The sequence below is a fragment of the Lissotriton helveticus genome, chromosome 6, assembly GCF_964261635.1.
Source record: "Lissotriton helveticus chromosome 6, aLisHel1.1, whole genome shotgun sequence".
NCBI classification, from domain to species: domain Eukaryota; kingdom Metazoa; phylum Chordata; class Amphibia; order Caudata; family Salamandridae; genus Lissotriton; species Lissotriton helveticus.
The window spans coordinates 1840263164-1840289164 of NC_136067.1; the positions used below are offsets into that span (position 1 = coordinate 1840263164).

Below are 26001 nucleotides of genomic sequence, written 5' to 3' on the forward strand. Positions count from 1 at the left end.
TCTCCTTTGTCACAGAATGAATCTCCAGGGAAGTAGAAAGGTCAAGGCCCTTTTCTCTGCTTATGGACCTGTTTAAAATAGCTGTCAACCTTTTATCCCTTTTTACCCAACACTTCCCTCTTCACACTCCCACTCTCCTTACTGTCTGGGTGGCAGATATGCCACAGTCCATAGGCCTTCAGCTGGTACCCGCCTCTCAAGCTCCCCCGATCAGCTGCTTCCCTGCACTGACGTGGGAAGAGCCTTGCCGGCCTCCTCAGCCCAAGCGCGCGTTCTCCTGTCAGCGCTGGCTAGGGGGCCTCGTTTCAGGCTTAACGCGGTGATTTCCTGCGTCTGCGGATCACCAGGGGTTAGATGGGCGGTCGGTTGCCCAAGCGCTAGTTCCTCCAGCAAGCGCTCACAAGTAGGGGGTTCCGCTGTCAACGCGGCGCTCCGGAAAGTCGTCTGGCGCCACCTCAGGCAACCCGATGGACGCGCTGATCTCTGGGGCATGCGCGTTCCTCGCAATGGCTCCACCTCTCAGGTCGCGCTGCTCGTCGGCGCCTGCGTGTTCCTCCCCGGACCTCGTCACGCAGGGAACACTGCACCCCTGGGCCTGCTCGACCCTAGGCCCCTCCTGCTGAAAGAAGCGGTCGCGCTACTGGCTTGCGCGGAAGCGTTTCCTCGCTTCTCCTGACGCGCCTGGTGCCCCCGGGGTCCCGCAGACGGACCACACTGCGCCGCTCCTCACACGCTGCTGCTTTCCTCCCCCGGCTCCAGAAGAAGTACCTCACAGATCGGGCACTCGCTCCTCCAGGTGCTCCAGGCTCCACAGTTCCCCAACCACCTCAAGGCGCTCCAAGGGGACCACAAATGACTCGCTACCCTGGTAGGTGCAGCGCTGGGCAGGGCATATAAGACTGAGTTTCAGAAAGCAGATCCTGTCAGTTTCTACAGGAATGCTGATCCAGAAGGGTTTTTCTTCTCACGAAGCTTGTTTTCTTGGTCAACAACTGTTGTCTTGAGAGAGGGATCGGTCAAGGGCTAAAGGGGGAACAATCCTCTGAAGTAACTGTCAGCCTCAAATGACAACTAGCTGCTCTCAGTGTGTCCACCTCCTCTCACCACTGCCTCACTCCTCTACTCTGGGGTCAGCACCAAATGGCTGCTGGTCACTGGCCTTATATAGGGTGGCCTGAGACCTGCAGAATTCTCTAGGGTATTCTAGAAAGTTCCCTAATGTTAACCTATGGACCTGTCCTCCAGTGGTGTCCGTTATGGCAGTTGGTGGACACCATCTTAGGTTTCTTGAGATCCCTAGATTTTCAAGGGGGCTGACTAGGCCTCACAGGTTATGAGGGAAAAATGGCGTCATCGCCAAGGAGCACCTAGCCTCCTGACAGCATTAAAAAAAATTCCTGATGGACATATGTAAAAATAAAAATAGAAAGTCTGGGAGGCTAAGGGGGACAAAAATAAATCATGGTGGTTAGAGTCTTCCCAGAAGCAGACAGGTCTAACACCGGGCCAACGCGTTGAGCCAAAAGAAAGCAGAAGGGCCCCACGCAGCACTCGTCGAGTGTGGAGGGGTGAGCTTCGGTGCAAGAGTTGCTCAGGTTTGGGGCTTCTCAAACCCCGGTGTACAGCTTCGAGGGTCACTCGTGGGCTGCACAGTCAGCGTCTCGTGGTCTTTTCAAGATGGCGTGCCCCACGCTTCCGGTCGCCTCCACGGGTCTCAGCTCTGCAGGGACTGTGGATCGGGCTGTAAGAAGGCAGGCAAGCTTGATCTCGTCGATCTCTGTCGCTAGAGTTCCGGCGGGAACTGCAACAAAGCAGACGTCGAGGTGCTGGATGGTGCCTGTTTGCACAGGGTGGTCACTCCTTGACCACAAGGGAGATTCTTCAGTCTTCTACGTCGAGTAGGATGTCGAAGGGTCCAGAGTTTCGTTTCTTATGTTTCATCAGGATAATCTGCAGTGCATTGGCACTGCTCCCACTCTTATTCGAATCTGGGGGGCTGGACTACCTGCTAGGTCCCCTCCTATGGGTGGGACCCAGGAAGGGGGTGGATACACCCCTTTCCTTTGAACCAGGCCGCGCTGGGACTGGGGCTGGTGTGCCCCAGAACCGGTTTGACCGGATTATGCAAGGGGGAGCCTTGTGCTCCCCAGGCAGTGTCTGGTTTCTTTCAAACCTCCCTGCTACAATCCACTATCTCCTGTCTGGGGTGGTGTGACACCTCCCTGTGACAGGAAAATCTTTGTCCAGGCCTCCTTGGCCGAGTTTCGGTCAGCTGCAGGAGGTCAGAGTCGCGTCTGTGGCAGAAGCATCCATTTTGTGGATCTGAGGCTCTTTTAAAAATCAACGGCGTTTCAGTAAAGCAACATGTCTTTTCCCCCTAGAGGGGTGGAATGCTATCCCCGTCGGCAGGACTGTCGAGGGGATAGTATTCCAAATCGTATGACACCTTACACGACATGTTTTGATAAAGCCAAACCAAAGTTGACATATAACCGCGAGGATTATAATGCACTTAATAGTATATGGTATGGCAGTATCACTGGAACAGCTATAGGGAAATGGTCCTGCAAGCTGCAGACAGGCTCAGCTCATGCCAGAGCACTATCTCACATAAAACCAAGCACTCTGCCTCCAGGATTGTTAAGGCCTGCTATAGGAGTGGCTGATAGGTATATGTGTCCAGATATAGGTTTAGATATAGGTATACTATATCTAAGCAAGGGGTGATTACACCACCTTGCCCCAGCTGTGTGAACAGCCAGTTGTGTCAATTTAAGAACCAGCCAGGGGTGGCAAAAGCTATGTTTCAGCCCCTGGTAGACCTTGGATGCAGCTATGCCCTGGGCACCTATAGTGCACTGTACAGGGTCTGATAAGGTGTCCAGTACCAATTTGGTTATGCACCTAGGGTGCATGGAGTCCATTTTAAGAGAGAGCAGATAGCCTGGGGCCCTGGTTAGCAGGATCCCAGGCCAACTAAGTCGAAAACCAGCTAAACACAAGGCAAAAAATCTTGGGTAACCATAGTCAGGTATCCACCTTCCTACAACTGCCTTTTAGCATGCTATGAATAACTCATGATCCTGTTTCCGGATCCCACAAAGCATAAGGACACAGACACTAACTTAGATTTTTGTTTTCCGACCATCGAGTTTGGACATGAAACAAAGTGCTCCGTGAAAACTGTACAACACTAAAGAATTCAAAAACTGCAGGAATACAGCAGGAAGACCACACCATGTTAAACTGGAAAGTATTGCAGACAATCTACAACTTCAGCGAGGGACCAGGGGTAGAAAGCCAAAGAATGGCCAGCTTGGGGGAAGGTGACGCAGAGATCGCCTTTTATGTTCTGCACTATTTGTTATTTCAGAGGTCTCTGGCCAGTCCAGCACATAACCTGTACTTGCCAGGAACCCACATCGAGGCTAACTGCTCGGCATTAAAAGCATTTCCAAGTGAAATTACAATCCAGCAACAAAGTGTTTGATGGAAGGGCGGGTCACGTTATGCACTAATGAAATAGAAAGGCTTTTGAGTTTCCATAAGTGCCAATGCAGAAGAACATGATGGGGAGGTGTTGGGGTAGGAAGGGGCATAGGGTCCTCTAAAATAATCTATATTGATATGGGGCAGCACAGCTAATCTCCACATTCTTTTGATGGCTCTGACTCAGTGTACCAGTATTCCGTAAGTAAAACACCACCATCCACCCAGAACAAAGACTACGCACTCAACAAAACTGGCGAGGATCAGCCTCAAGAGATCGCACCTGAGTAAAAGGCTCAGCTCTGGGAAATGGAAGCAGCTTCAAATAGGGACCATACCAAATCAGAAGATCAACATGGAAAGGGATTCGACTAAAAGACAAAGAAAACATCTCGGAGGACCCGGATTCTCAAAAATAGTCAAATGGTACCAAAGGATCTCAGCATCTACAAGCTGTCCACAGTCTGCTTTGAAACCATATTTGGAGTTAAACCACATTTGGACTTCAAGTTCTGCTTTCAGACATTAACAACAGCTTTCCCTAAAGAAAAGTATATTGGCAACAGTGAAGCTAGTATTTTGGAAGATTATTCTAATGACAAGAGTGTTAAGATGTGATGCAGATAATAGTTACAATTGTTTACACTTGCTAGACAAAGCTAAACAAATTGCTACTCCACTATTTAGAAGACTTTCAGCTAGCAACTACAGGTCTAGCAACTGCAGGGCTGTAGAAAGAAGCTTCTTAAAATGTTGAGTAGGTACATGAACAGGGTGGTGAGGCAGTGGAAAGAGGAAGATGGTTTGTGCTAGGCCTGTTGCGGTGAGAATAAGCAATTTGAAGTAGAACTATGTGGGAGATAAAGATACATCTTCCTCATGTCTATGATTGAGCTATTGGCTTTGTCAATGTGTTTTAGCCATGTTGTACAGCAGCACACCTGTTGTGCAGCATAGCTAAAAGTTAGGGAAAAATCACTAAGACCCGGCCAGCAATAGCTGCATCATAAAGTTTTTTTCCCTGGTGGGAGGTGGTAGGGAAAGGGGAAAGCAGCAATGGAGAGTGGGAACATAGCAACAAATGATGGGGAAGTGGGAGAGGGATGCGGGAAGCAACAACAGGAAAGTAAGGGGGGAGGGAGGGAAGAAAGGGAGAACAACATGGAAGGGGTTAAGTAGGATGTGGTAAGGAATCATGCAGAGCGGAGGACGGCAAGCAACACAAGGGATAGTGAGAGAGGCAAGGAACAAGTCAGCCTGTGGAAAGAGGCTAGGAATTGCGAAGGACACGAGGGAGAGGGCCTGCAAGCATGTGTGCTCTTTTGTAGTGCAGCAATTGAAAGAAAAAAGTAGCCCAGGAACAACAGAGCAAGGACAATTGCTGGGCACGGAAGCAATACTTGGGACATGCTCCGCGGGAGGGACAAAGAGGAAGTGAAGTTAGCACAGGCTAACCAAAGAGAAACATAGAAATAAGAGGGACAATTAAGCCAACCAATGGTAAGCAATGGGCGGGCTCTAAGTCCCCTTTGGGCTAACAAAATATCTTGAAAGTGTCAGCGCCTGAACTGTCACAAGCGAGACCCAAAAATGGAGTACATTTTTAAGGGGGTTGAAGAAAAAATAGTGGGTGAGTTTAGGGATTGGGCCTTCTGTGGTACCAGGCATTTCTGAGCACATTTTGTGGTTCTGAAATTCTGGACCCTACTGTTGTCCCGGTATCGAGGTCCGATACCCGTATCCCGAAACATCAACGTACCATGACGAATTTGGTATCGACGAACCGATAATGATTAGGACATCATTCCTATGCATTTGCATCATGATCGAGACATGCTAACACCCCCGAATCGTAGTTTCTGTCCCGACCCCTCAGACTCCATAACGGTATCCATCTTGTGTCTTGCCCTCATGATAAGTCAATTAAAGGTCGAGCTTGATCTAAAAGGACACGTCCACCTTCCCTGACTTCCCCCTGACCTGTCCCAACTGACTCCCTTGCCTCCAGCCAAACCTGTTTGGGCAGCTCCTCGCCCAGTGGCCAAACACGATAGCATCAATGCACAACATACCACAAACCATTCACCCCTTACAGATCATGTTTTCTACACACATACACACCTGTCCACGCTCCCTGTTTATGGCCAGTTTTATGACTAGGAGGTGCCTTCTTTTATTGGGGTTTCACCGATATCTGATGGGAGTTCCGGGCCTGGCTAGGTAATCTATCACAAATTGGACATCTAAAATACGGGCTTGCCTACATGACTTCGCTCTTTTGTATTATTGTAAAAATATGTGTATAGCCATATCATAAACTCAAGAATTCTTGCTTGCAGCTATTATTTTTGTATATAAGGAGAAGGCTGGTTCTGTAAAAACGAACAGTCTCCTGAGAACACATGACCCGTGCTTGTCGTGCTTCTAGGACACCTGTTACTTGGTAGCTGCCAATAAAACTTGATCTCTGACTGCGACTAGAAGACTCAGTGTTTCTGTGGTCCGGAACAAGGGAGAACTCAGAGGTCTTCGGGTGTTATCCCCTGGCACCACCGGGTTCCTAAAAACCCGGAACCTCAGTTGGCGCCCAACGTGGGGCGCCATTTGTGGTACTAGAAATCCCCAATATCCTTCTCAGGGGTCTTACCCATAAGTAGTCCATTCAAAAGCAGCAAAGAAATCAACAGAGAATCTGAAATATGAAAAGACATCTTTATTACATACAACTGTGAGGCTATCTCATTCAGTCGCTTTTAGGCGTGGCTGGGCGACGTAGTTTTTTAAGGTATAGCGTATACAGTCCCAGCAGACAAGATTTGGGCATGTACTGAATATCACAGGTGTCTCTCACCAGGTGCATACTTCTTTCCCGAACACAAATGTGCAATCCCAAACCATGTGGAAGAAGTCTACACCATCTTGATTATATATTAGGGCAACTGTGTTTGCCGTGTCTAATTTCTTTTAGTGTCAGTGGTATAGACCATGTCCTATGTAAGACAGACACTGAACTTTTTCCGTTTAAAACTGGTGTTACTAAAAAGCACAACTGGCTCAAGTCTTTCTCTGACAGACCCTTTTTACAGTCCCTGTCTCACTTTGCTTTCACATTTAGTTGTGTGCTTGGTATGTCTTCTCATAGTTCTGTATTGTCGTGTAATCAATTTTTAAGTTATTGATGCAGCTGTGATAATACAGTATGTTGAGATAGGTTTGGGTTCTCCTGAGAGTTGCACCAATGTATTTTTGCCAGCTTTTCTCTGCCTGGCATACAGTTAAAAGATTGTTTTGGACTCTAAATAGGTCCTAGGTATTCCCAAATGTGAACTTTCTCCCCACCCCCATTTGCTTCATTTCCCCCTACTTTCTACAGCATAAGGTTCATATCACCAAGCGCTTTGTGGAACCCATGGAGTTCAAATATGAAGGCCTCAGGTGCACATGGGTTTGGAATCTGTATTTTATTGCAGAGTTGTTTCCATTGTATCTGAGCCAATGTGACTATAAAGTGTTTGCTTTTGTCCGCCATAGTGGCATTAAGCAAAATTCATCTGGAGAAGCCTTGATCTTCCACCATCCCCCGTAATAATGATTTATACAGCCACAGTATTTCTTTTGTCTCTCCCAACCCATCCAATCTCCGCATCAGTTAATCTATTCTGCCAAACATTTCTCCCAGAAAAAGTCATGAAGTCTGGAAAAATATAAGCCTCTTGAATTATAATTTTTTCAGAGCTATTCTGCCCATCAATCAATCAGCAAATTTGTATAGCGCGCTACTCACCCGCTAGGGTCTCAAGGCGCTGAGGGGAGGGGGAGTCGCTCGAACAGCCAGGTCTTGAGTTGTTTCCTGAAGGAAAGATGGTCCTGGGTCAGTCGTAGGTGGGTGGGGAGGGAGTTCCATGTCTTGGTCGTCAAGTAGGAGAAAGATCTTCCTCCGGCGGTGGTTCTGCGAATTCGTGGGACGAGGGCGAGGCTGGCGGATCGGAGCTGGCGGGTGGGTGTGTAGAATGCGAGGCGGCTGTTGAGGTATTTGGGGCCCATGTCGTGGAGAGCCTTTTGTGCGTGGGTGAGGAGTCTGAACGTGATCCTCTTGCTGATGGGGAGCCAGTGCAGGTCTCTCAGATGGGCAGAGATATGGCCGTGGCGGGGGATGTCCAGGATGAGTCGTGCAGAAGCCGTTCTGTATGCGCTGGAGTCTTTTCTGGAGTTTGGCTGTGGTTCAAGCGTAGAGGGTGTTCCCGTAGTCCCGTCGGCTGGTGACGAGGGCCTGGGTGACCGTCTTCCTGGTTTCGGTGGGGATCCACCGGAAGATCTTTCAGAGCATGCGCAGGGTGTTGAAGCAGGATGACGAGACAGCGTTGACTTGCTTGGTCATCGTGAGGGAGGAGTCCAGGATGAAGCCCAGGTTGCGTGCATGGTCCGTTGGCTTGGGGGCGATGCCCAGGGCAGGAGTCGTCCCAGGCAGAGGGGGATGGTCCCAGGATGAGGACTTCCGTCTTGTCTGAATTCAGTTTCAGACGGCTGAGCTTCCTCCATTCCGCGACGTCTTTCATTCCTTCCTGGAGGCTGGCTTTGGCTTTGGCGGTGGCGGGGTCGTGGGAGAGGATCAGCTGGGTGTCGTCGGCGTAGGTGATGATGTTTAGGTTGTGTTGGCGTGCGATGGCTGCAAGGGTGCTCATGTAGACGTTGAAGAGGGTGGGGCTGAGCGAGGATCCTTGCGGAACGCCGCAGATGACTTCGGTGGCCGCGGATCGGAACAGGGGGAGGCGGACTCTCTGGGTTCTTCCGGCGAGAAACGAGATGATCCACTCCAAGGCTGTTCCTTGGATTCCGGTTTTGCTGAGGCGCTGTATCAGGGTGCATTGACATACGGTGTCGAAGGCTGCTCAGAGGTCCAGGAGGATGAGGGCAGCTGTTTCCCGGTTGTCGAGCAGGGACCTGATGTCGTCGGTAGCTGCGATGAGGGCCGTCTCGGTGCTGTGGTTTGCTCGGAAACCGGACTGCGAGGGGTCGAGGGATCCGTTGGTCTCGAGGAAGGCGGAGAGTTGTTTGTTGACGGTCTTTTCGATGACTTTGGCAGGATAAGGGAGGAGCGAGATGGGGCGGAAGTTCTTGAGGTCCGTGGGGTCCGCGGTGGGTTTCTTCAGGAGGGCGCTGAGTTCGGCATGTTTCCAGCTCTCCGGAGAGGTGGCGGATGAGAAGGAGCCGTTAATGATGTCCTGGAGTTGTGGTGCGATGATGGAGTTGGCTTTGTTGAAGATGTGGTGTGGACAGGGTCGGTTGGGGAGCCGGAGTGGATGGTGTTAATCGTGCGGGTGGTGTCTTCGGTGCTGACCGGGGTCCAGGTGCAGAGGGTGGTGGTGGGGGGCACTAGTTCGGTGGTTGGGTGCGTGGTCTGTGCGCCGAAGCTGTTGTGTATGTCGGCGATCTTGCGGTGAAAGAACGAGGCGAGTGAGTCGCAGAGGTCTTGCGAGGGTGTGATGTCGTTGTTGCAGGCGCTGGGGTTGGAGAGCTCTTTAACGATGCTGAAGAGTTCCTTGCTGTTGTGGGTGTTGTTGTCCAGACGTTCTTTGAATGTTGTCCTTTTGGTGGTGCGGATCAGCTGGTGGTGTTTTGTGAGTCGCAGAGGTCTTGCGAGGGTGTGATGTCGTTGTTGCAGGCGCTGGGGTTGGAGAGCTCTTTAACGATGCTGAAGAGTTCCTTGCTGTTGTGGGTGTTGTTGTCCAGACGTTCTTTGAATGTTGTCCTTTTGGTGGTGCGGATCAGCTGGTGGTGTTTGCGGGTGGCGTTCTTGAGGGCTGTCATGTTTTCTGTTGTCTGGTCGAGGCGCCAGGCTTTCTTGAGGGTGCGGCAGGTTTTCTTGGAGTTTTTGAGGTAGTCGGTGAACCACGAGGCTTTCTTGCTGCCGGGTCTGCTGGGAGGGTTCTTCAGTGGCGCGAGGTCATCGGCGCAGTTGGTGAGCCACTGTGTGAGGTTGCGGGCTGCTTCGTTGGGGTCCCTCGTGTTGGTGGGAGGGTTCTGGCTGAGGGAGGTGGTGAGTTGGTCGGCGGTGATCTTGCTCCAGCTTCTGCGGGGAACCTGTTGCGGGTGGTGGTGGGTCGTGGTTCTCCTGAAGTTGAAGTGGACGCAGCTGTGATCTGTCCAGTGTAGTCCGGTGGAGTGGCTGAAGGAGATGTGCTTGCTGGAGGAGAAGATGGGGTCTAGCGTGTGGCCGGCGTAGTGGGTGGGGGTGTTCACCAGTTGCTTGAGTCCGAGGTTGGCGAGGTTGTCCAGCAGGGCGGCGGTGCTGCTGTCATTGTTGTTCTCCAGGTGGAAGTTGAGGTCCCCTAGGAGGATGTAGTTTGAGGAGGTTAGGGCGTGCTGGCTGACTAAGTCTGCGATGGCTTCGCTGAATTGTGTGCGTGGTCCCGGGGGTCTGTAGATGAGAGTGCCCCTGAGGGTGGTCTTGGGGTCGGGTGTGTATCTGAAAGTGTGAAAGTGAAGGTGCTCGGCGGGGGTGAGGGTGTCGTCAGAGTTGGTCGTGAATCGGATGGTGTTTCTGTGGACGATGGCGATGCCTCCTCCGGTTTGGTTGGCGCGGTTCCTCCGGGTGATCTTGTATCTATCCGGGATGGCTATGGCGATGCCGGGGGCTGAGGAGGCGTTCATCCAGGTTTCTGTGAGGAAGGCGACGTCTGGTGATGTTGTGTCGAGAAGGTTCCAGTGTTCGACGGCGTGTCTGTGGACGGAGCGGGTGTTGAGCAGGATGCACTTGAGGTGAGTGTTGCTGGCGCCTGGCTTGGCGGGAGCGGTACAAGTTCGGAGGCAGGTGAATTTGCAGGCTTGGCAGGTGAAGGGTCCGTGGGTGCGTTTCGGGATGGCTCGATAGCAGGCGGGGTTCCGACCGGCGTGGAGTGCGTGGAGGGTGGCGGCGGTGTAAGTCCGTTGTGTGGGCTGGCATAGTCGGGGGCCAGGGGTCCTGGCGCTGGGCGCGGTCCAGGCGCGGACGGGCGCAGATCGCAATTAGCGCGCCTGCTGCGCGTGGTCGCTGCGCGTACGCGTGGTCTCCGCCATAAATGGCGAAGTGGGAGGGAGGAGCAGCTGGGAGCGGGGCGGCGAATAGGAAGGGGGCTGGGTACACAAGACAAAGGGGGGGGGGGCCGCAGGGGAGCAGCGGCTGGGGAGTGCACAAAGCGGGAAGACGGTCGCGTAGGGCGGCAAGGAGAAATACAATAGACACCTAGGCAAAAACAGTCACAGGGCACAAAATACAATACAAATACAAAAGGCACAATACTCAGCAGCAGGGCGGACTCAAGGCAGCAGCAGGAGCAACTCGGGCACACTCACGGGGGGGGGGGCGTGCGGTGCGTGGAGCGACCGGTCCTGGGAACAGGGTCAGAGGTCACCCATCAGTAATGGTGAGGGTCAGAATTCTACAGCCTTCTCCAGTGAAGTCAGAATTCTCAGTATATTTAGCTTATGTTTCAGCAACTCCTCAGCACTTATCCTTAAATAATGGACAGGTCTTTTTCCTATTCATTGGCAATTGCATATAATGACATTACAAATATGGTCTTCCCTATTGGGATACTGTAGCGTCCCACTTCCTTAGACACACAGCAGACAAGTTGATGGTTTTATCATCAATGTAGACCGTAGCCGGTAGAGTGGGAATCCCTGCCTGGTGCCCTTCTTCATCCTGAAACTCACAGGATTAGTCTTTACTCTTGCCATGGGGGATTTACGCAGAACATAAACTGCTGGCCATAATTTAGCTTTTACTACATCTTGAACAGACTCTTCCAAGTCTATAGTGACAAAGGATTTTTGCGAATCCAATAACAATAATTTATAATCATAACCTGCATGTTTCTTGCCATGGGGGCTTTAGCCAGAATACGAATTGCTGACCATAATTCAACTTTTACAATATCTTGAACAGACTCTTCCAGTTCTATCCGGTGTTGCTATAAGGTATAAATACTTACGAATTTTGATACTATAACCCGCTTCAGTTTATTTGACAATACCTTGCTGAACGAAGATCTCAGTATCAGTATTTAACAGAGAGTAGCCGGTTTGTTTTGAGTCACTGGGTACACCTTTTGGCTTACGATTCATTACTATCCTTCTCTCCCGCATGGTATCTAGGAGTATCCCCTTTACTCTGGCTTCCCCAGCACAGCCAGCAAATTTCCCTACAGTATGTCTCCATATTCTTTATATACTTCAGCAGGGAGACTATCGGTGCCCGGCGTATAACCCTCATTCAGGTAGATTATGGCCAGTAATATCTCCTCCTTTGATACTGCCACATTTAAGAAATCTTTTAAGTCGTGTGTGAGAGGTGTAGATCTGTGTGTGTATGTGTGTCTTCCATTTTTTTGTAACCATATCAGTGGTTTTCTAGGCCTGTGTCCCTCATTATGGAGCCACTGTCAGTATGATGCCAGCTGATAGTGTCTGCAAATGTTCATTACAAGCTAAACATCTGCTAGAATGACCTTTCTCCCGTGCTGGTTATCAGTCATTCTATTTGGGCCACTCCTTTTATCCTTGCTTATCAAACCCCAAACATTTACCCTATCAAATATCTTCGCATCATTGTTGTGGCTGTGCCCCAGTCATTGACCCTACTGGTGTTAATACTCCCAATTCAGTCACACCACGTCGGTGTGGTCTTTTTTTTTTTTTTTAACGATAGTGCTACCATGTGTACAAACCTGTCAGCAAAAGAGGATGATGAATAGAATGTGCACATATTAGGTACTGCTGAGTACTAGGAGTACCCACGTAGACTGCTGTGTTACTGCCTCAATATATCTGCCATATTGGAGTCATAAATTACCCATTTAAAGTCTGTTCGCCGTCAATGGCATGTGCATCCGTCCGGCAGGATGTCTATCCAGTTCATCATCCCGGACACTTAAAATCATGTCCCTCACTATTAGTAGCTCCATTGATAGTGTGGTCCTTTGAAATCCTAGAAAAAACAAGCATTCAATCAATCAATCAATCAATCAGGACACTTGTAGAGTGCACTACATACCCGTGAGGGTCTCTAGGCGGAGAGGGGGGGCGTGCTGCTACTGATCGAAGAGCCAGGTCTTGAGTGGTCTTCTGAAGGCCGGTAGGTCTTGGGTCTGCCGTAGGTTGGGGGAGAGGGTGTTCCAGGTGTTGGCGGCGAGGTGGGAGAAGAATCTGCCTCCGGCTGTCGTTCTTCGGATGCGGGGGACATCGGCGAGGGCGGCAGAGCAGAGCTTGCGGGGGGTGTAGAAGCGGAGTCGTCTGTTGAGGTACGCTGGGCCGGTGTCGTGGAGGGCTTTGTGTGCGCAGATGAGGAGCTTGAAGGTTATCCTCTTGTTGACGGGTTGCCAGTGTAGGTCTCTCAGGTGGGGAGTGATGTGACTGTGCCGGGGGATGTCGAGGATCAGGCGTGCCGAGGTGTTCTAGATGCGCTGCAGCCGTCTCAGGAGCTTGGCCGATGCTCCTGCGTAGAGGGCGTTCCGTAGTCCAGCCTGCTGGTGACGAGGGCCTGGGTGACTGTTCTTGTTTCAGTGGGGATCCACTTGAAGATCCTACGTAGCATTCGGAGGATGTTGAAGCAGGAAGAGGAGACAGCGTTGACTGGTTTAGTCATGGTGAGGGTGGAATCAAGGATGACCCCTAGGTTGTGTGCGTGGTCTGTGGGTGTCAGAGCAGTTTCCAGTGTGGTCGGTCACCAGGAGTCATCCCAGGCCGAAGGGGTGGACCCAAGGATGTGGACCTCCGTCTTGTCTGAGTTCAGCTTCAGTAGGCTGTTCCTCATCCAGTCAGCGACGGCCTTCATTCCTTCGTGGAGGTTGGTTTTGGCTGTGTGGGGGTCTTTGGTGAGGGAGATGATCAGCTGGGTGTCGTCGGCGTAGGAGATGTGGTTGAGGTCGTGTTGATAGGCGACGTGGGCGAGGGGTGCCATGTAGATATTGAACAGCGTCGGGCTGAGGGACGAGCCCTGGGGTACGCCGCAGATGATCTCGGGAGCCTTGGAGTGGAAGGGGGGAGGCGGACACTCTGAGCTCTGCCGGAGAGGAAGGATGTGGTCTAATGAAATGAAATGGTCAATTTATAGAGCGCGATTGCTGCCCTGAGGCGTCCAAGCGCGAACGGCCAGTTATAAAATTGCTTAAGAGACGGGAATCGCTAAGGAGTTAATGTGGAGCATTAAACAAGAAGGTCTTCAACTGTTTCCGAAAGGAGGAAAGGTTGGGGTTGGACCTGAGTTGAAACTGAAGTGAGTTCCACAGCTTGGCGGCGTTGTGAGTGAACATACTGCCGCCAGCTCTTACCCTTTTTATTCTGGGGACTACAGCCATACATATTTTGGATTTGGCTGGTGGTATTATACTACGTTCTGGCGCCTCAGAGGAAAGTACACCTTGTCTAAATCTTAGCTGACTCTTATTGGGTTTAATAACGGTACTATAAGGAGAAGAGAACCACACTTCCTCTTCTGGGTTAGGCTAGAGCCACAAAGTACTTGACACTCCTTAGCACACGTTTTTATATCGTACTACAGGTAGTATACATGTGTTTTCACAATACATCAATCATGCATTCATTAATAATTGAGATCCTTGTCATTCAGGGTTGTCGATTGGTGACTGCACCAAAACGAAGGCAGTGGGGACTGAACTAGATACACAAGGGGCAAAGCGAAAGCTGCCTAACGAAGAACCGGCACTCCGGTCTCAACTTAATGAACTGATCATCACGAACAAGTCCCCTAACGGAACCCCTTTGAGGGTTGGAATTATCACCTCAAAAAATACAGAGAGACATTCCGGAGTATAGCCTTGAGAAAGTCGAGGGTTACATTCCCTAACGACGAAACACGTGTTGGCTGTGACGTCTCCAGAAATAAACAACACCAATCGACAACCCTGAATGACAAGGTTCTCAATTATTAATGAATGCATGATTGATGTATTGTGAAAACACATGTATACTACCTGTAGTACGATATAAAAACGTGTGCTAAGGAGTGTCAAGTACTACAGCCATACATGCCTGGCTCGAACGAAGATTTCTGCTAGGTTGATACTGTGTTATTAAGTTCCTGTGTCCCAGAAAGCTTGGTGGGATATACACATCGCCTTGAAGGCAATTCTTTGTCGTACTGGAAGCCAGTGCAGACTGCTCAGTCCAGGTTTGGCCGACAGTCTGCACGGCAACTGGAGCACGGTGCGAGCCGCACAGTTTTGCACAATCTGAAGCTTGCGCAGTGTATATTCCGGGGCACCGAGATAGAGGACATTATTAAAGTCCAAACGGGACTGAATCAAACCCTGAATGGCTACCTGCTTTGCCTCCACAGGCAAAAGAGGGAGAACTTTCTTCAACATCCTTAGGAGACCAAAGCAAGTAGCCGAGAGTTTTGTAGCCTGGGTGTTAAAAGATAGGGTTTTGTCCAGCCAAACCCCAAGGCTCTTTATATTGTCCTTGGGAGTTGGGGGGGCACCAAGACATGGGGGCTACAAGGAGTTGAAAAAAGTGAGGTTAGTGGGACCCAAGAGCATCAGCTCTGTTTTGTCCCCATTGAGCTTAAGGGAAGAGGAAGTCATCCATCCCTTTACCTCCTCTAAGCATTTTGCCAGCCCACCTGGGGATGGCGAACCCGGCTCCTGCGCCAAGGAGACCACTACCTAAGTGTCATCCGCGCAGGAAATGATCTTAATACCAAACGGACGGACAACCTCAGCCAGTGGTCTCATATAGATGTTAAAAAGCGCAGGGCTTAGGGAGGAGCCCTGTGGGACTCAACACCTCAGTGGCCTGCTTGTGGATACCGTATCTCCATCAAAAATTTGGAAGGACCTATCGCTCAAAAAGGATTTGAGACATAGCCATGCGCCACCAACTATTCCAACATTCGAAAGAAGTCTCAGCAAGATGTCATGGCTGACCGTGTCGAATGCCGCGCTTAGGTCAAGGAGGATCACTGCCAGGGCATTCACTCGGATTCCGGTGTCGTGTAGGCGTGTGCGTAGGGTGTGGTGGCAGACCGTGTCGAAGGCGGCTGACAGGTCCAGGAGGATGAGGGCTGCTGTTTCTCAGTTGTCTAGCAGGGTCCTGATGTCATCTGTGGCGGCGATGAGGGCGGTTTCGGTGCTGTGGTTGCTGCGGAAACCGGACTGGGATGGGTCCAGGATGTTGTTGTCTTCGAGGTAGCGGGTCAGCTGTTTGTTGAAGATTTTCTCGGTGACCTTAGCCGGAAGTTCTTGAGGTCCTTGGGGGTCCACCTTTGGTTTCTTGAGTAAGGCGTTCATCTCGACGTGTTTCCAGTTTTCCGGAAAGCATTGGTAAAGCTAACAGGCTTTGCCTAAGTAAGATATATTGGCACTGGCAAAGCTTGTTGTAGACCTGTTGCACTGCAGAGCTCAAAAAAACACGATTTTGACCTTGTCATAGTGATTTTTTCCTTTAAGCCGTGTTGCACAGCAGCCCACGCTTCTGTTGATCACAAATACCATATAGCTCCCCTAAGGGTCCAGAATATCTTGCATGGCCCTAATAGGCTTTCCCAGAAGCAAGCTATATCCCAACTGCCCTTGAATGAGACTAGTAATATTTTTTTATTTTTATTATTTTTTTAAGACCTTTATTTGCACTTCACAGCAATACAAGCATGGGCCTACAACCATCCCGGCCGGCCGCTAAGCAATTCGCAAGGTAAGCAGAGCAATGTAAAAGAAACAGCAGTCGATAAGCCGGGGTAGGTAAGTATCCAGGATATAACTCGTATGAAAGCGTATAGCGTAGAATACAGGATTTAAGAAGGTCAATTTTATAATGAAGAAAGGTTAAACCGAAAAAACATCAGAAGAAGTGTCAGACAGTCACACACCATCCTACAATAGCAACATGTAACAGGACCCCGGAACGAGTGCGAACACAATTAAGGACACGGGGGCAAGGCATAGGAGTCAGGATTAAAGTAAACAACATATATATGGCATGGCGAATCAGCACCCCGACCCTTAAAAACAAAACAGATTGTAGGAAACATGAAGACGACGACACCCAGAAAAAGACGAAGCAAAGGGCCATAGAGACAAAGAAAGGACAAAGAAACAACCCGCTTCCCCCCTACCCCCCACCCTGCACCCCTGCAGAAGGCTACGGCCTACCCCTCCCCAGCAGCGTGCCTATCGCCCTAAAAAGAGACCCGAAATATAGAAGAAAGAAAAAGAAAAAGAAAGGAAAAAATACGGAGAAGGGCCATCGAGCAGACCCCCCGGCCCCCCCCTCCCCTATCGCGCACAGTATACAGCAGAGTAGAAGAGCCACAGTAGCAAGAATCAGATAGTCAATCGGTATCATCCCCGCGGAGTGTCCCTCCAAGACACCGTCAGCCGACAATGTGTTCCATCATATCCCAGACGATATCATCCCTGGCCTCCTCTATCAATAGTACCCACATATAGCCATTCATCAATCGGCATACAGTACAATGTGGCGGGTCCAGCCGAACCGGGCGGTCCGAGAGGCGCCAATACTCCATGGGACCGTAGCCCCCAACTCCCAGTCAAAGACGCATGGCGGAACTCCGTGCGTGGCAGCACCGATGTCAGGAACATCCCCCAGGCAGAACACAGTCTCACCGGCCAGGAGGAAAAAGACACACAATTCAACAATTGTTCAATCAATCAATCATAGGCATTTATACCGCGCACTACTCACCCGGAGGGTCTCAAGGCGCTATCACCCGGAGGGTCTCAAGGCGCTTAATTGTTGAAGCGCCGCCGGGGGGACCCAAATCATGGATCGGCGGTGTGCCCCCCGCCGCCGCATATAGGCAGATCTCGACGAGTCACTCCCAAACACAACAGAGCAATCCTGAGCGATGCAACGGACCGGGTCCTTCGGCGTCTCCACAAACACAGGCTCAGCTGGAACGTTCAACACAGACGCAAAGGCGGGCACAGCGGTGCTTCCTTGCGATTCATCCCCACCCACGTGGAGCGGCGGGAGAACAATGGCGGCCATCCTCCGTCCCAGTTCCCGGGCGTCCCGGATCACGGTCTCATGCAGAGTTGTTAATGCAGCCAAAACGTCTCTGAACGTGGGCTCTCTCTCGAGTCGCCAGACCCCAGGACTCTCTCGCAGAAAGGTTTCTCTGGCCGGGTGAGGTGTGCACACGAGGGCGCCTCCCGCCATCTCAGCTGCTCCGGCCTCGTCCCTCACCACCTCACCACAGGAACGGGTCTCACACCAGGGATGGACAGGATTCACAACTGGAATCACAGGCCAAGGCAATTTCTCAGCGGGATCTCACAGGCCAGGGCAGGTGTCTCAGCGGAGAGTCACCGAAAGGCTAAAAACTCCGCCGCACCCTGGGGGCAGCACGCCGACTCCGGGCAATGGCAGTGAGGGGCCCGGGCACAACACCGGAATGGGGGGCAAATAATCATGCACCTCCCTCGACCCAGCGGCATCACACTCCCCCCACGGTTCTCCGCCAGTCGGGCAGGGTCGGCACTTTCGCCATCGGCAATCAGGTCGACAGTTTCCTCCGGCCGAGGTCTCACCACCACCAGAGGCCGCTGTTGTTGCACTCGCGGCCGGCCATCCCCGCACTCAAGACCCCGAACCCAGCTCCGCGAAGGCCTCAAAACTGTCAGGGACACTCAACGGGTCCACAGCAAGCAGAAGCCCCAGGAGCAAGCGGTAAGTGTAAATGACTCTTCGCCTACAAGTAGATGCCGTTGCAGCTCAGGATAAGTGCCAGGATGTATGCGCGGGGTGAGGAGGCTCACGGAGCCGAGCGGTTACGCAGCCATCCCGATCGCCATCTTGGCTCCTCCTGACTAGTAATATTTTGAAATATGTATTTTTATTTTCTGTCTTGATAACCCCCACCCTGCCCAGACTCCTTGGTGATGCCACAGCATTGATATAATCCTCCGACACACTCCAAACTGTACATTATGGCCCCAAAGAAAATGTTTGTAAGCACCCATGTCATTATACATGCCCACCATTTGTCTCTTAGGACTGTGGTTCAGCCCTCTGACAATCTGTCATAAACTTAACACTCATCTCTATTCTGGCGATATTGCATGGTCTCCATTCCTAACACCGACGTGTCTGCCTAGATCTCGGATTGGAAGTTTTGTCTTCACATATGTTGTGTGTTCTATAGTCTATTGAGTCATTTATAAGTGATAAATGCACAGTGCAGAATTTTTACTGTATGGACTTAAACAATTGAACACTGTTTTGCAATTCTATGCTTTACACAGTCTATTGCTGATTTCCCTTTGATCACATTTTGGGTTACATATGCTTTTAATCACTGGCCCAATGTATAAACCTCTTCTACCCAGCACCTCTTGTGAAATTTGATTCATGTTATTTGTTTTGGGTCCTTGTTGAAAGGGGTCTGAAGGCTGCTCCTGTGGGATGTACTGTTAGATTTGTGAAGACACAGACTTGAGGCTGTGAAAATCAATTTTGCTGATTTGCACACTAGAATACCTTTCTTAGAAGATGAAATGGACATGCAACAGTAAAGAAGAACATGTTTTCCAACTATGCAGGTATACAACCTAGAAATCAGTTAAATTCTCAACAAATATATTGACTGTTTCACATCTGTAAATGTACAAAACATTACATTGCACAATTGTCAAATCAGCCCCAGCATTCCAAACGACCAAATTGTGCCATACCACTATTTCCCGCTCCGCTTTCAAGGTTTTGGAGACATGCGAAATGATCTTCCTAGGATGGTACTTCCGTTTTGTAGCTGTATCCACTATGACTTCATCAAACTGATCTTCTAGAATTTTTATGTCGAGGCCTAAACTCTCAGGAAAAAAAAACAAGAATTCAATCTTACAGAAAGAGAAGCCATACTAGTTTTAAGGACAAACTGTTAGTATTCTTTTACTTTGGTCAGAAAGAAAAATAAACTAATTAGATAAGTTGCTATAGATATTTGGTCTAGAGATTGAGTTTGCAAACACAGTCTCAGATGATCTGAATTAATTTTCGCACCCATTTGTTCATGGTGTGTAATCCTGGACAAATTGCTTTGCCTCTGATGACTCCTGTTTGCTTATCTGAAAAGATTGGAAACAATTTGATAAAAGCTAATTTATAGTTTTATGCGCTACAATACTGATTGAACATTTGTGCTAACATTTGTGCTAATTGTATTTAAAATGTGTGGTGCAGCCCCATTCTTATGTCTATGTCAGAACCCTCTGGGAAAGTCTCAAGGATGAAGGAAACAAACAACCCTTCGGTCTCCCAGCAACCCCCTTAGAATAGCTAACCAGTGTGATTATATATAAATAATGATTTAAAGCTGTGGGGAGCGAGCCGTTAGGGGTCAAAGATAAAGGTTCTTCTTCCATTTTGAGACAAGGTTACAAGGTTTGTTACAAAGTAGGAAATAAAAAGACGGGTGGCAAACTCCCATCAGGAAGGGCACTGTGAGGACAGTCACTCAAAACAGTAATTGCAACTTTAATTTTAAAGTTACTACCCTGCCACGTACCTTCACGGTCAAGTATCTGAAACATGCCTAATACTTCAATGTGTCTGGAAAAAGTTAGGTTTCAAACAGCTGACAAATCAAAGAGCAAAGCTGCTTCCGGGAACATTTCAAATGTAGAGAGCGGTCTGAGCAGCTTTCTAGTGAACTTCCTACGATCAATACGATGAATGACATCCATGTATCTATATGAACTAGTAGCAGCCACAATTCATCATTCGGTAGACAATATCCACCAATACATGATGATCACCTCGAGTAACAGCACCAAAAGCCTAAGAGATCTCCTCCCTGAAAATCAAATTCAGGATGGTTCCTGCTATCCTTGTGCAGAACCCAACAGAATGGACTTAGTTTCCCCTAGAATCATAGCTCGCATTTGAGATCTAGCTAACCCAACGCACCCCTCTGAGAAGGAGGCAAACAATATCCAAACCAAGATATGTGTGTCTACACTTTAGGCATAACTCTTTCTGCACTAACCTATAGCAATCACTTCAAAAGCCTCCTCCTACATAAAACATCCTCTTTGCAATTCCAATCAATATTCAACCACCTCCCTACTGCAGATTTCAAAACTATCCTACCAAACCTTGTCCCACCGCAGGTCAATAGGGTAGGGGTGTGGAATTCATATCACTAACACAGGTAAATGACTGTTTGGGCACAAGGATCAAAGGTTTTGATTTTTATTCGCTCCCTGTCCACTGGACAAGACAGCCGAATTTCCTGCTGCACAAACCCTTCGGCTGCCAATCCACAGTGTACATTATAGGTATAAATAGAATTTGTTTGCTAATGATGCAACAATATAACATCCATATGAATGAGGTGTTCAAAATTGCATATATGGTTCATAAATGCAAAGAATTTACTATTAAGGCCGGCACTCTATGAAAAAGACTTGTACGCTCAGGTTGCATTACTGAAAGTGGTTGCAATATAAAAACGCATACACATTTGCAAAGCTTAACAATGTGACTTGATAATGCTTCTAGAATATTCCTAGTTTATATACAAGTGCATGCAGAAGAACAAAAGGAATGCAAGTGTTTTTTAAATCAATGTAGCCAAATATTATTTGCAATTTGATTTTTTTTAAGTTAAAAATTTTCGCTAAACTATCATGCAAATTTCAAGAGTAACTTTAAATACCATTTCGCTAAGGTGCAATATAACATGTTTAATGCAGCCCAGTGTTCAAAATAAAATAGTAGTGAAGAATCAGTGTATAAACAGTTAATAGCAGCTTATGGGTAGTATATAAAAAAAGAAAAATTGGAGTCCCATCCTTAAATAAAGTCACATAGGTATATCACCAGTTCTCCGACTTTGCTTTAGTGCTGATTTAGAACTTGAAAACCATATTCTTATATAAAATCTTATGAATTTTATTTTTGCAGGAGCTAAATGTTGTAGTATTAGTTTCGATCCTGGAAGAGGTTTTTACCACTAGCTTATGCGTAGAATATTTCCAAGGTTTGTAGGTATACACACAAACTCACAGGGCTTTCCAGCCATGTAAGTAATACTTTTCACCTGATTCCAGCTCCCTCTGAGGAGATTTGCAAACACGAAACCTTCAATTAAACCCTTTTATCAATGCAAAGCCAAATTCTGGATGTGTAAGCCACGTTTTCATAGGTAAATAGCCCAGTTTCTAAATCATCAACATTTAAAACTACACCAGCTGGGTCATCATCCATGCTGCTGCACATTTCAAACTCAGAATAAAGTATTTTAGATCTACCTCATCATGCCGTCTGACCATGGTTGTTTGTAACAAAGCATGCATCAAATTCAAGGTGAATTAAATTTAATACAAAACAGAAAACTTCACTCAAGCCTCATATCCTGAAGACAGCATCAAATCAACACGGGGGAGCGTCAGCAAAGCTCTGTGTCCCATAATGAACAGGTTGTGCTAGCAATGGGATAGGCCTGTAGTACTAGATTTGGACAAAGGAGTCTCCCTAGAGGTAGTAAAATTGTATTGCTAATATATTTACATATTAATTGGAGGAAATCAAAGCGGTGTTGACAGTTGGTTATTAGTTGAGTTAGCTAAGAGAGTCCAGAAGCCTCAGGTGAGGGAGGACCGGGTGATTTCATCCCGGCGGCCCCTCCAGTAGCTGCGGTGGTGTTTTTGGAGCGCTCTACACACACGGCCGATGCACAGCCTGCTCTCCCTCCGCTCAGCTCCTCACTCGGCTCCTCGCTCTGCTCCTCGCTGACCGGCAAAGTGTGGCAAAAGCGTGGCAAAAGCGTGACAAAACATGGACTGGACTCGTAACTTTGCTGAGACTGTACTTCCTGCGGCTCAAGTGAATGCTGGGACTCTCTGAAAACACCAGCTCGTGCCCGCTGGTCACACAGAGAACTGGAGGCCTCCTCGAACTCCATCAACTTGCCCAGTAACATCGGGACTGAATTTGCTGGCCGCCTCAGGTCTTGATCCTGGTCAAATTCTGATGACTAAAATTAAGTTCCTGCCCAGAGAAACTGATAAAAGCTCAGAAGCAGGATAAGTTGTAGAAGGAGCTTTAATTGTACAACCATCAACAGGAGATCATAGCAACTGGCACTTCAGGAGAAAACATAACATTCTCATAATGATGTCAAGAAAGCAAGGCTGGTAGAGTTCTATTAAAGGGACAGTAACCACAACACATCTCCTAATCAATAAATAAAAAGAAAAGAAATTGTAAAACATTTCATAAGATCAGGAAACAGGAAAAAAGTAAAACTTAAGACATTACATAATCATCGAATTTCCGAGGAAGATGTGAAGTCCTCCCAGAAACAGTTCTTTGATAACAGGGAGAAGGAGTAGCACTAGGATTGTAGGAGGAATTGGAATTGTTGGTGGAATAGAACTTAACAGTATCGTACTTGGCCAATTTAGACATATTCCAAGTGCAACCATTGTCTAAAGTGACAACATTTTTCTTGATAGAAACAATGGTGAAAGGACCAGTAAAGTTTGAAGTACCTTTAAGACCACACTTGGATTTTTTCACTAGAACACAATCACCTATATTCCATTTTCTAAGTTTGACATGCATTTTAGCGTCATAGCGTTGTTTATATTTCTGCTGATAATTTGTCAACGCCTCCCTCCTTCTCACCTCTCTTTCAACACTGTCATCACGACCCTTCTCAGGAAGCCAGGTTGGATTGAGTTTAGAATAAGCTAACCTACCCCTCAAGGCTTCGAAAGGAGATCTCTGCATGACAGCATTGGGAGTTGTGCGATGTGCACACCACGTCTCCCTCAAGACACTGCTAAAAGAAACTTTGGACTCCAAAGCTCTTTGTGCACAACTCTTCACAACTCTATTCATCCTCTCTGTGAGACCATTAGCTTGTGGAGAGTAAAGAGCTGTTTTCTGATGAATAACACCAAGGTTTTTTAGGAAATCATCCATCTCTTTGGAGGTGAATTGCACTCCATTATCAGTGAGCAGGAATTTAGGAATACCCTCTGACACAAATACCTCTTTCAAGAACTCAATTACAGTTCTAGAATTAACAACACTCATACATTTGGAAACAACCCATTTAGATGTAAAATCAACTAGCAAAACAACAAATCTTTCATGCGCAGGCATAAGCTCAAACGGACCTGCAATGTCTAGACCCAATTTAGTCCACACGGCTACAGGAACTTTAACTGGTGACAAAGGAGATTGACTAGTGGTACGTGATTTGTCATTGACGGCACACAAGTGACAATCCTTGACCATAGACTCCACCATACTATCCATACCAGGCCACCAGTACCTTTCTCTAATACGAGCCTTCGTAAGGTTCCTACCTAAATGCCCTTCATGAGCTAGGTTAATGACTCTCTCCCTCAAATTACCTGGAGGTACGACCCTATCACCTCTCATCAAATTATCCTGAATAAATGTTAAATCATCTCTTACTGTCCAGAAAGGCTTCAAGACAATTTCAAGAGCATCATAGCTAGGCCAACCATTTCTAATTACACCTTTAAGTAACTGAAAACTAACGTCATCAGTAACACTCCGTGACCATTCCTCCTTGGAAATGCTAGACTCCAAAACCCAATTTACACAAACACTTTCTGTGATACAATCTCTTACTATAGGAAGGCGAGAAAGACAATCAGCAGGTTTATTGTTCGACCCAGGGATGTAGTGTACTCTAAAGTTGAACTCTTGCAGTCCTTCACTCCATCTTTTCAACCTAGGCGTCATATGATCACGTTGATGACATGAAAAAATTTGTACCAGGGGACGTTGATCAGATTTTACAATAAAGGGAATCCCCCACAAATAAAATTTAAAGTGAAGCACAGACCAAAATACTGCCAACGCTTCTCTTTCTATACAAGAATAATTAATTTAAGCTTCTCTTAAGGCTCTAGATGCGAAGGCAACAACAACCTCTTCACCATTCACAACCTGAGAAAGTACAGCACCTAAACCCTTTAGGCTGGCGTCAGTTGTGAGAATGGTTTTGAGCTTCGAGTCAAAATGACCCAGAGTAGGCATTTTACCGATCTCCCTTTTTACCAACTCAAAAGCCCTTTCACAGTCAGCAGACCAAGAAAAATGTACACCTTTCTTTAAGAGAGATCTAATGGGTTCGACAAGACTGGCGAAACCTTTGACAAACTTGGAATAAAATTCTGCCATGCCTAAAAATGACTTAACTTGATCTTTATCTACAGGAGTCGGTGCACCTACAATGCTCTCAGCTAACTCTAGTTTTGGCTGAATTCCATTCCCAGAAATAACGTGTCCCAAATATGTAATTGAATTTAAACCAATTCGACACTTTTCTTTCTTTACAGTAAGACCACTCTCATCTAACTTATTTAAAACAGATCTTAATACCTTGTCATGTTCATCCTCATCCACTCCATATATCAAAATAACGTCCTGAAAGAACATGACATTTGAAAGACAACCCAAGACCATCTTCATTACTCTTTGAAAACACGCAGCAGCCGAAGCTAAGCCAAATGGCATTCATAAAAACTGATAAGCACCCAATGGCGTGACAAAAGATGTTAAATGTCTGCAATCTTTATGTAAAACAACTTGGTGATAAGCTGAAGAGAGATCAAGTACACTAAACACTTTTGCACCCTTCAAGGTACTAATGCTCTCAGCTATGTTGGGCAATGGCTGTCGATCTACCCAGATCCATTCATTCAGTCCGCGCAAGTCCACACACATCCTAATTGACTTCCCACCATCCTTGGGCGCTAGAACTACTGGACTCAACCATTCAGAAGATTCGATTTCTTCGATCACCCCTAATTTCAGCAATTTTTCAATTTCACACTTGAGTGGTTCAAGCATCATGTTAGGTACTTTTCTCACTTTGTGTACACATGGTTTGGCAGATTTCTTGAGGATAATCCTGTGTTCAAAACCTTTTAGACAGCCTAAGGTGTCTGCAAAAACTTTTGGATAATCAGTAAAATACTGCTCAGATCCTGACACAAAATCTATCTGAGAAGGAGTAGAAACAGGAAAGGACGCCGCAAGAAAATCTTCTTTTAACATAACTTGGTCTTTTGGGTCTTCAGCTCCTGGATTAAGGATAATCCCTAAGTCATGTTGATGTCGCCATCCAAGAAGATTGTCACCCCTGACAGCAACATAAACTTTGCCACAAATACATTTGCCTCTGAATGAAATGTTAGCAACAGTATAACCTAGTATCTCTATCTTTGATTTGTTATAGCTCAAAGGTGAGATATCAGAAGGTAGGAGTTTAACATTCTCTAAACCAACCACTTCATCCCAAATTCTGTTCCCAATTAAGGTAAAAGGAGATCCAGAGTCAGCCATAAGTTTGAATACAAACTTGTCAATCCTAATGTCACAAAATGGCATGAAAATGTGTTCTATGTCAACAATACCTTCGCTGACACTGGAAACAACAACTGTACGTATAATATCAGAAATAGGTTCATTTGTTTCTCTCTTTTTACCAGACCTACACAC

General features: G+C 47.7%; 1 protein-coding gene across 1 annotated transcript in view; it reads right to left on the bottom strand.

Annotated features, from left to right (window-relative positions):
- NSL1 (NSL1 component of MIS12 kinetochore complex) overlaps positions 1 to 26001 on the bottom strand; it is a 149876-nt gene that overhangs the window by 48701 nt on the left and 75174 nt on the right. The window contains exon 3 of the mRNA XM_078649753.1: positions 19185 to 19315. Within this exon, the coding sequence (XP_078505879.1) occupies positions 19185 to 19315 (131 nt within the window). The remainder of the gene's footprint in view (positions 1 to 19184; positions 19316 to 26001) is intronic.